This window comes from Aotus nancymaae, unplaced genomic scaffold (assembly GCF_030222135.1).
Source record: "Aotus nancymaae isolate 86718 unplaced genomic scaffold, 86718_ANA_hifiasm-v0.15.2.pri h1tg000021l, whole genome shotgun sequence".
Classification (NCBI taxonomy): domain Eukaryota; kingdom Metazoa; phylum Chordata; class Mammalia; order Primates; family Aotidae; genus Aotus; species Aotus nancymaae.
The window spans coordinates 1376415-1387834 of NW_026988433.1; the positions used below are offsets into that span (position 1 = coordinate 1376415).

Consider the following 11420-nt stretch of genomic DNA (forward strand, 5'->3'; position numbering starts at 1 on the left):
TGCCCGTCACACCTGCCGGAGGACGGTCGCACCTGCCCGAGGACGGTCACATCTGCCTGAGGACGGTCACATCTGCCTGAGGACGCTCGCATCTGCCCGTCACACCTGCCCGAGGACGGTCACACCTGCCCGAGAACAGTCACATCTGCCCGTCACACCTGCCCGAGGACGGTCGCACCTGCCCGAGGATGGTCACATCTGCCTGAGGACGCTCACATCTGCCCGTCATACCTGCCTGAGGACAGTCACACCTGCCCGAGAACAGTCACATCTGCCCGTCACACCTGCCCGAGGACGGTCGCACCTGCCCGAGGACGGTCACATCTGCCCATCACACCTGCCTGAGGACGGTCGCACCTGCCTGAGGACGGTCACATCTGCCTGAGGACGCTCGCATCTGCCCGTCACACCTGCCCGAGGACGGTCACACCTGCTTGGGGACGGTCGCACCTGCCCGAGGACGGTCACATCTGCCTGAGGACGCTCACATCTGCCCGTCATACCTGCCCGAGGACGGTCACACCTGCCCGAGAACAGTCACATCTGCCCATCACACCTGCCCGAGGACTGTCGCACCTGCCTGAGGACGGTCACACCTGCCTGAGGATGGTCACCACAGCATGGCCTGGGCAGCGAAGGCCACCTGCAACCCGGAGCAGCCACTGGGGAGCCCCGAGCAGTGCGCGGCAGCGGGAGGACCACGTATGTCAGGTACAGGTGGTGGTGGGCCGGAGGTTGGCTGCGCAGGGTGCAGGCCACACGGCTTTGCCCTCAGCCTCATCCAGGGCCTGTGGCATTTCTGAGTGGCTGCGGGCAGCTGTGGGGCCCGTGCCTCTCTGCGTGTCTGGCCCCGCCCACCCACCTGCCCCACCCACCTGCCCCACCCACACTGGCCTTGGTGGGCAGGCAGTGTCTGGACTCCAAGCGCCATAAGGAGGAGAAAACGTAATTCCATTTCCGGGTTTTGGTAAATTGGCAGAACTGAAAATGGAAGAACTTGGCCTCGGCACAGCAGGGGTTTAAGTGAAGGCCAGAGAGCTTTCCTCCTGTGGGGACAGAAGTGTCACCGTGATCTGCTGATGGCGCACAAGCGGCAAGTCCTTGTTTCTGGTGTAAGGACCTTATGAGCCGCAACTCAAGCTGGCTGAACCCTCCCCACAGTGGAGTCCAGGGCACCTGTGCGTCAGGAAAGGTGAGAGGAGCGAGCGGTCAGCGCTCAAGGCAACACGTGAGCTCGGCGCGGTGACACTGGCGAGGTGGGGCCAGGCTGCTCCATGCTATGTGCCACTGCTGCAGGGAGGCCAGTCCAGCAGTTGCAGCCTGGGTGCCGGTGGGAACACAGCCTTGGGGAGCTGGCGGCCCGGGACCGGTGCGGTGACCTCGGGAGGCACGGGGAGGGGGAAGGTGAGTTCAGGGGCTGCTGTGGGAGGAGCATGGGGGGCAGAGGACAGGGAGACCCGGTGCTGCCCACCCGTCCCTGCCAGCCTCCATGACCACATACATGTATCAGACAACAAACCGTCAAACAGACCCAGAAGCCGACGAAGGAGAAGGAAGAAACCACACCAGGGTCTAGCTAGAAAAGGTGTTTTCCTCCCATTTTATTTCATAATACATTTTCACAGAAACATGATGTATTTACAAATATACACGTAAGAGACTGCTGGTCAGAAATCTTAAAACTGAAAATATCATCAAAAATTAATTTACAAAACCCACCAAGGGTCCACGGAGGCGGCCAGGTGGACGGTGTGGCCAGCGTCCGCGTGAGCCTGCCCAGAAGCCCACGCAGCCTCCCGGCTCTGCCTCCCTGGCCCTGTCTCAGGAGGCGCTGGTTTGCAGGTTTTTGGAAGCTGCAAGCATCGCTCTGACTTTGGCCATGAGATCCTGTGCAGGGTGAGACACAGAAGAGAACCCATGGAGACTCAGCCAGACAACCACGTGGTGAAGACGTTTATGAATGAGTTGGTGGGAAAGACCAAAGTCATCGTTTTTGTTTTGAGATGGAGTCTTGCTCTTGTTGCCCAGGCTGGAGTGCAGTGGCGCGATCTCAGCTCACTGCAACTTCTGCCTCCCGGGTTCAAGTGATTCTCCTGCCTCAGCCTCCCAAGTAGCTGGGACTACAGGCATGAGCCACTACGCCCGGCTAATTTTGTATTTTTAGTAGAGATGGGGTTTCCCTATGTTGGTCAGGCGGGTCTCGAACTCCCGACCTCAGGTGATCCGCCTGCCTTGGCCTCCCAAAGTGTTGGGATTACAGGCGTGAGCCACTGCACATGGCCGACAGTGCTTCTTGCACCTCAGGGGCGACAGATGAGCCTGGCCGTGCATGGTGCAGGCCACACGGCTTTGCCCTCTGCCTGGCCCAGGGCCTGTGGCATTTTGCCTGAGATCCCTGTCCTGTGCCGGTGTCGATGACAGGAGGGACAGGGAATGAAAATTAGCAGAAGAGAAACGAGGCCCCTTGACGAAAGGCTGGGAGCGGGAGAGGGCCCGTCCACTGACCTGAGTGATTTTGCTCTGCACGGAAGAGACGATTGCTGAAGAGATCTGGGCTTCTTTTTCCTGAGAGACTCCCCTAACGGAGAGAGAGAGCAGAGCTTACAACCGCGTGAAGACGCTGAGCCAGGCCAGCGAACAGCATGCCCACCTCTGAACCCCCACTCTAGAACTGCGAGATGGGAGTGAGGCGTCCGTGTGCTGCACCAACACTTCTCCCCCACCCGTGCTCAGGGCCTCCTGCACGGATGTACGTTTTATCATCACTCTAGTCTCAGAGACGGTCTCTGTCATGCAGGCTGATGTGCAGTGGTGCCACCATGGCTCACTACAGCCTCCAGCTCCTGGGCTCAAGCCATCCTCTCGCCTTAGCCTCTCAAGTAGCTGGGATTACAGAGGCGCGCCACCTATTCTGAGTAGAGACAGGGTCCTGCCATATTGCCCAGCCTGGTCTCAAACTCCTGACTTGGCCTCCCAAAGTGTGGGATTACAGGCGTGAGCCACGGCGCACAGCCCGGCTGACACTAAAGGTGCCACCTCTTAGAGATGCGGACCCATCTCGAATGAGCTGAGGCTTCTGCCCCATCAGTGGAACAGTCACGCCGTCACTCCCTGATTCACATTCACAGAGGCAATCGGTTTAAAGGGAGCAGCTGCTCTCAGACGCCACCCTCTCTGCTCCCTCGAGTGTGGGTGCCTGGGCAGTGGAGGGTGTCTGACTTGAAGTCATTATCACCTAGCCGGGGACTGGGACGCCTGTGTCTGTGCTGCTGCCCAGGTGAGAGTGCCGGCCACTACAGCCTGGCGACCTGCTGTCACTGCAGAGCCCAGGTGTGGCAGGTCCGCTCAGTCCCTCATGACCACATCGGGGTCTGCAGCTGGGGTCCCTGTCCCACCTGTGCTGGTGAGCATCAGGCCTGTGCCTGACAGCTGGGCTGCCTCGGGTGGGACTGAGCCACTCCTGGGCTCTGCAGGCAGGTCTCTGTAACACAGGACCCAGTCCTCTGAGCGCGCTTGGAATCTGAGAAGCTGTATCTGAGGCTGGCGGGGTGGGGGGGGGGTTTGGCCTCGTAGCTGGTGCCCCCAGGACACAGGCAAGAACTCAGGGTGGAAGGAAGGGTCTGGCCGGCCGCCTCTTGCCCTTTCCCAGAGAGAGCTGCTTGGGGTCTGGGGGTTACCTGGAGCGCTCCTGGCTGGAGCCCCGACTCTCCACAGGGGAGACGCTGGCCGAGTGAGCCGAGGGGGCCGCGGGCCGGGGAACTGCCTGCTTGCTGGGTGACGCCGACTGGGACCTGGCCTTGGACTTGGTCCGCGACCTCGACCGCCTCTTCTTCTTCTTCTCGTGAGGACTTCTGAAAGGACAGCGCTTCTGAGAGATGGGCCTTGGGTTTAAAGGCACAGGGCACAGAGGGAGAAGCTCGGGTCTGAGCCAGCACAATCACGGACGGAGCCGCTCCACACATTCATTCCTCTGAAAGCCACTTATTCCACTTCACTGAGAAGTGACGGGTGCAGGAGATCAATCTGTGGGTTTAACAAAAGCCACCCAGGACACCAAAGACGCCTGGTCTCCCTGGAAGCAGTTTCGCCCCAGGTTAGGACCTCGAGTAAAACACTTGTGGTATTTAAAATGCAACCAGCACTTTATCTGTGTTTAAAATACCTAAGTAACCACGGGCAGTCCGCAGTGCAAACATTTCCAAAAAGATACGGGAAGTTATGAGAGTAGTAATACATCCAAGTTTAGCATTCCTTTTTCTAAAAAAGGGCCTCACTCTGCTGCCCAGCCTGGAGGGCAGTGCTGCGTCACAGCTCACTGCAGCCTTCACCTTCTGGCCTCAAGCAACCTCCTGCCTCAGCCTCCCAGACGGCTGGGACTAGAGGGTGCAGCTTCTAGTGCTGCTTCTTAAGAGATGGGGTCTCATTCTGTTGTCCGGGCCAGATTGGCGCTTCTTTCTGACCTGTCAGTTGCCCGCTGCTTGGTGATGCCGCTCAGCCTCCGGGCAGTGGAGCCTGCTCTGTGGGCGGCAGCTCAGCTCTGACCTCCGTCCGCTTGCCTCCCCCAGAGTCTGCATTACCAAACTGACAATCCCACACCAGAAATGCTTCCCAGACCCTCTGGCCTGCGCCTGCCCTCAGACCATCCTCCTCTCCTGCCTGGACGGGCCGACCCTTTGGCTTCCGCCCTGTCTAGCTCCATTCCACACCCCAGCCACGCGGGCCTCTTGGCCATTCCCCTAAAAACACAAGTGAGGAGAGTGAACACGTACTTGGTAAAGGCAGACAGGCCTGAGCCCTCCCCGGGAGGCCCTCCAGGCCCTGAGGTGCCCTAGCTGGCATCTTCTTTCAGAATTCATCTGCAACAGACACTGCAGCCTGCGCCTCCAGCCCTGAGTACAGCGTTCTTGGACAGTCCTGCACGGGTCATTTGCATCATTCGTTTCTCTGGTCTGCTGTCTCCTTCCTTCTCTCCTTTAGCCTCTCCATCCAGGTGGGCCCGAACTGCCCAGTGTGCCAGCCTGAAGGGGGAACTGTGGTTCCTGGCCGGTGTCTGACTCTCTCTCCTGGGGTTCTATCTGCACAGCTTGCAAGTGTCTGGCCTGGCTTATGATTCTGCGTGCCACGAAGCCCCTTGCTAGCCTGGCCTCCGCTGTCTTCCAGGAGACCCCCAGGGCCTATGCACACGCCCACTTACCCCAAGCCCTGCCTCTCATTAGGGCCTCTCGACTTCATGCATTTCTTTTGTGCCCTCCCTGAGATCTGAAACATTCCTGCTTAATGGCTGGGCTGTGCTCACAGTGTGGGGTGCAGACTCCATGGATGGGCTGGGTGCTCTGCCCATCCCTAGGACCCCACTAGTGCCTGGCTCTGCAGAGCTCAAAGCTGTGGGTGCCAGGGGCCATGGTATGCCCGGTAGGGACAGCCCCGATATGCAGAGTGGGGCTGGGCATTTCTGTCCAGGCTCCCTCGTGCTGTTCTGGGCATGAGCAGACTGTGTTGGTGCCAATGAACTGAACTAAAGTAGCAGTGCCAGGCCTGGGGTGCTCTTGCCCAGCTCCACTTAAACAAGGAGGGACCTGCCAGAGGTGGTGCTAACTGGCAGCCTAAATCCAACTGCTGGAGAAGCTGTCCCTGGTGAGCTGGGCCCTGGCAGATGACCTGGCATTTTCTGGAAGCCCGCCTGATGTGCCCAGTGAGGACAGTGTTATAAATGGAGGCGCCGTTCTTACTGTTCAATACACAGATGTGGAACCTGCACGTGAGAGACTGACTTTCCTGAACTGCAAAATGTCTTGTGAAACTTTTGTCTATAAACATATGCTAGGATTTCAAAGGAAGCAGCAAATAAATAAAATGTATACCAGCATGTGACATGAGTCCAAAATGACTTACTCCCCAAATTCAGCTGAGCTTATGGGCTGCATAAGGAATAAAAGGCAGGTCACTAATCCTTAACTGTAAATTGGTTCAATTCTGCTACAATCTGATCTAAGCCCTTGCTGAAGAAATGGAGTAACTCATTCATTTTTTAAGGAACCGAGGTGCCACCGTCCATGTGGTGAAACGCGGTCTTCAGTGCTTTCGCTGAGCGTGGCAAGTGCGCACACCCTGACACCTGGCCCTATCCATGCAGGAGCGTCTCTTCATTCCAGAAAGTTCCCCAATGCCATTCGAGTTCGTCTGTACCCCTTCTCCACCCTCAGCGGGCCCCACTGCCGATTTCTAGTGTGCCGCCTAAAGCTCTGTGTGAACGAGCCCCACACTGTGTTTGTATTTGTTTGCTGGTTTGGCTTCCTGGTTTTTTGGGACAGTTTCCCTGCTGTCCAAGCTGGAGTGCAGGGGCACAATCCCTGCTCACGGTAGCCCTGACCTCCCAGGGTCCAGCAATCCTCTCGCCTCAGCCTCCTGAGTAGCTGGCACGACAGGCAGACACCACCACATTCGGCTAATCTAAAAATTTTTTTTAAGTAGAGATGGGGGGCTCTGCAAAAAAAAAAAAAAAAAAAAAAAAAAAAGGCCTGGGAGTCTCAGGCTCAAGCAGTCTTCCCGCCTTGGCCTCCCAAAGTGCTGGATTACAGGTGCGAACCACCACGCCCGGCCTGTGGCGGGCCGCTTTTGCCCAGCAAAGCATGTCTGAGGTTCCTCCACGAAGCTGGGTGACCCTCAGTTTGTTTCTTTGACCGATGAATAGCATTACATGACAGGTTGCTACCATCATTTGTCGATTCATTTCTCCTGTTAGGAGGCATTTGACTGTATCCATTTTCGGCAACGCTGACTTTATAGAGGGGCTCACGTCTAGGAACAGGACGGCTCGTCAGGGAGAAGGTGTATACTTAACTTTACAACAAGCTGCTAAGAGCCCCAGCGCTGGGCCCTGCCCACCACTCCTAGAGTCTGTCCCGGTTTTCAGGGGCGGCGATCCTCGTCCAGTCCCGTCTCACGGTTTCATGTGCTGCTCCCTGGCTGATGACTCATGCTGGTCCACATCTTTTCATGTGCTGACTGGCTAGTTAAGTACATCCCTTTGTGAAGTCGGCTGTCATCATCTGCCCCCTTCTTAATTGGGTCCTTTGTCTTTTTGGTCCTGACTCAGGCTTTTGTCGGAGATATGTACTGCGAGCCTGCGGCCTGCCTATTCATCTTCTTAACTATGCCTTTGAGATAAGTTCTTAAACTTCAATGAAGTCTAATTTATTTTTTCCTCTTATCAGAGAGTTTTCTACATCTTAAGGAATCTTTGCCACCCTCAAATTCATGAACATATTCTGTTTTCTTCAAAAAGCCTAATGGTTCTAGTTTTTATATTCAGATCTCTGATCCACTCTGAATTAAATTTTGCGTACGGTGTGCGGGGCGCTTCTTTCCCATTCCGACATCCAGCTGTTCATGCAAGTGTTGCTGAAGACTTTCCTGGCTGGGTGCAGTCAGGGCACTTTGGGAGGCTGAGGGAAGCGGACTGCTGGAGCTCAGGAGTTCAGCATCAGCCTGGACAACATAGCGAAACCCCGTCTCTACAAATAATAAAAAAAAATCAGCCGGGCATGATGGTGTGTGCCTGTGGTCCCAGCTATTTGGGAGGCTGAGGTGGGAGGATCCCTTGAGCCCAGGAGGTGGAGGCTGCCCTGGGCCACACTGAGCTGAGCTAAGCCCACCGCTGCAGTCCAGCTTGGGCAACAGAAAAACAAGCCTCTCCTTTCTCTTTTTCCTCACGGAACGGCTGTGGCTGTGGGCCCGCCCTGCGGGTGTGTCTCCTTCCTGTACTTCCTGTTGCGTCCCACTGCTCCATTGCATCTTCATGCTGACACCACGCTGCCTGGCTTGCTGTAGCTTTCTCTAAGTCCTGAAATCCTGCTCTTGACCAAGGAGGTTTTGGCTCTCCCAGGTCATCTGCATTTCCACACACACTTCGAAGTTTCAGTGTGCCAATTCCACAAGTGCCTGTGGGAGTTCTGAGTGGGACTGCACCGGATCACTAGATCAACTTGCAGAGAACAGACATCTGAGTCACACTGAGTCACTAATATTTTGTGAAGTACTTTTGCATCTATGTTCTTGAGAGTCCTGGTCTGTGAACACACACGTACACACATGCACGCACACGTGCACACAGTACTGGTCTGTGAACACACGCGCGCACGCGCACACAGTACTGGCCTGTGAACACACGCGTGCACGCGCACACAGTACTGGCCTGTGAACACACACGTGCGTGCGCACACAGTACTCATCTAAACACATGCGCACACGTGCACAGTACTGGTCTGTGAACACACGTGCGTGCACGGGCAGTACTGGTCTGTGAACACATGCACACACGTACATGCGCACACACGGTACTGGTCTGTGAACACACACATGTGCTCATGCACACACCTTCCCCCAAACACAGAGTCCTTATCTGGCTTAGGTGTGAGAGTTATGATGAACTAAAGAGATGAGCTGGGAAGTGTTCCCTCCTCTATTTTCTTTAAAGAGTATCTCCTCTTTCTTGATTGTTAGAATTCACTGGTGAAGCCATCTGGGCCTGGAGTTTGGTGGAAGTTTTCTTTTTTTTTGAGAGAGAGTCTTGCTGTCACCCAGGCTGGAGTGCAGTGGCGCGATCTTGGCTAACTGCAGCCTCCACCTCCCAGGTTCAAGTAATTCTCCTACCTCAGCCTCCCAAGTAGCTAGGATTATAGGCATGTGCCACCACACCCGACTGATTATTGCATTTTTAGTAGAGGGGGGTTTCACCACATTGGCCAGGCTGTTCTCAAAAACTCCTGACCTCAGGTGATCTGCCTGCCTCGGCCTCCCAAAGTGCTGGGAGCCACTGCACCCAGAGTGACCCCAGCTCACTGTAAAGGCGTGAGTCACTGCACCCAGCCAGGTCTTGCTTTTCAATCCACTCTACAATCACTGCTTTTTAACTAGTTTTTAGTCTTCTTACATTTAATGTAATTATTTTACAGATGGTTTTAAGTCTACAATCTTCTTATTTTTTATTTGCCACATTTGTTCTCCCCTCAGCCCTTTTCTGATGTTTCATGAATTTAAGAAAGCATCTAGAATCCTACTTGGTATCTTCTGTTGGCTTTTTAGCTACATTTGTTTTGAGTTGTTGCTCTAGGAAATTATGTTATGCATCCTTCAGTTAGCAAAGTCGACCTTGAATGAACATTTCACGTGTAATGAGAGATCTTCACTCCAACATTAAATTCCCATTCACTCTCTCAGCAGAGTTGTCCATGTGCCAAGAGTAGTGTTGAGTACTAGAAACTCAGCGGGCAAACCTGTAACTAATCGTTCATGGTATCTGCTGTAATGAGATCACCGGGCATCTCGCTGAAGTGCGCGACCACAGACTCAGTCAATATTTGTGTCGAGAGCCCTGGATGTGAACTCCGAGGCTCATGCGGTCCACTCAGCCATCCACGCAGCTGCGGCTGTGGGCGCCCGCCACTGTGCCTGGCTGAAAAACACTTTTATGACCTACTCAAAATAACTTCCATGAATGTTGTTTTATGTATTTCCACACTGTACCAAATTTTACTCCTAAAAATTCCTCAACATGTCCACATCTGGATTTCCAAATATTCACTAAAAGGAACCAGAGGTCCTTGAAGAAATGGCAGATTCCAGGGCTGCAGCAGGGAAAACTCCTGGTAAGCCTGGAGTATCTTATACCAAAAGCAGGAGTGCAAAGAACCATGGAGGTGTGGAAAGAACAGACTGGCTCGAAAGGGTTCCCACTGGCCGACTGGAGACAACGTCACCATCTAACAGAATAGTAACAGCAACGGATTATCGCAGAAAAAATCAAAAACCAAAACCAAAAATGCTCCTGAGTCCATGGTGAGATTTAAGCAAAAGGGCAGGGCCTTCAGCTAATAATCACAGAAGGAAGACTAGAGGGACAAACTCACTGCTTTGCAATCAGCAGTGTAAGAACTGATTCAGGCAGGGGTCATCAAGAGATGCTGAGGCCGATGAGGAGAGAGCTGCTGGGAGCAGGAGAGCCACACTGCCCCAGTGTCACCTCCTGGGTCCCTCACTGGTGGGGAGAGGAAGGGGCAGACGCAACCTTAACCGAGTGATCAAACTCAGCATCACGAACGGATGCTTCTCTCTCCTGATCTGTGACGCAATGGGAAGCTACGCAAGGTGGCCCACGTGGCACTCGACACGGCCAAACCATTCACCTTGAACCCAGCCACGGGGACACAGCGAGACAAAGCCTGACTGTAGGGCCATCCACAGTAGAGCTGGCCTGGGATTTTCAGGTAAGGTCATGAACCACCACACGAACGAAGGAGGGAGGGAGGGGAGTGAATGGGGCGGGAAGGGGTAAGACACAAGCAAATGTGGCAAAATGTCAACTCTCGTGGAACCGAGCTACAGATTTTACGCAAATGGGTGTTTGTCATACAGTTTGTTTCTAAAGAGAGGGTCTCACCCTGTTGCCCTGGTGGGGGCAGTGGGCATTCACAGGCACGGTCACGGCCCACACTACAGCCTCCAACTGCCGAGCACAAGTGACCCTCCTATCTTGGCCTCTGAGTGCTGGGATTATCGGTGTGAGCCACTGAGCCTGGCCCGTTGTACCGTTTAAAAAACTTTCCTGTAAGTTAAAAGAATTTAACTTAGTCAGTGAAAGAATCAGGCAATAATCAGTTTGTAGAAATGACCCTTTAGGGCCAGGCACGGTGGCTCATGGCAGCACTTTCGGATCGCTTGAGCTCAGGGTTCTGAGACCATCCCAGGCAACATGGCAAAACTCTGTCTCTACTAAAAATACAAAAAATTAGTTGGGTGTGGTTCCATGTGCCTGTAGTCCCAGCTACACAGGAGGCTGTGGTGGGAGGATCAGCTGAACTCAGGAGGTCGAGGCTGCAGTGAGCTGAGAGCTTGTCACTGCACTCCAGCCTGGGCAATGGGAGTGACACCCTATTTCAAATAAAAATAAAAAAGAAAAAAAGAATCCTCCCAATCTGGGTAGTGGGCATTTCCCCTGGTCTGGTCTAGTGCCGTCACAGTACTAAAGTGACAACGACCTGGCAGTTGAATTATGTGCACAGCAGCGCAGCAAGGCATGCACGCCCACTCCGAGACAGGGACATAGCCTGACTGCAGGATTAATATCATGATTGCTAATAAAACATATTCTGTGACGGCATGGTGGCTCACATCTACCATCCAAGCACTTCTGGAAGCGGAGCAGGTTGATCACCTGAGGCCAGGAGTTTGAGAGCAGCCTGAGCAACTTAGTGAGACCCAGTCTCTACAAAAAAATTTAAAAATTAGCCAGGCATGGTGGTAAGTGCCTGTGGTCCCAGCAACTTGGGAGGCTGAGGTGAGAGAATGGTTTGAGCCTAGGAGGTAGAAGCTGCAGTGAGCTGTGATTATGCCACTGCACTCCAGCCTGGGAAACAGAGTGA

At 54.2% G+C, this 11420-nt stretch overlaps 1 protein-coding gene across 1 annotated transcript in view; it reads right to left on the reverse strand.

Annotated features, from left to right (window-relative positions):
* Positions 1–1573: 1573 nt before the first annotated feature.
* SFSWAP (splicing factor SWAP) overlaps positions 1574–11420 on the reverse strand; it is a 97848-nt gene continuing 88001 nt past the window's right edge. Inside the window, 3 exon segments of the mRNA XM_064379541.1 lie at positions 1574–1887; positions 2506–2578; positions 3678–3851. Of these exon segments, the coding sequence (XP_064235611.1) occupies positions 1822–1887; positions 2506–2578; positions 3678–3851 (313 nt within the window). The 3' untranslated portion in view covers positions 1574–1821.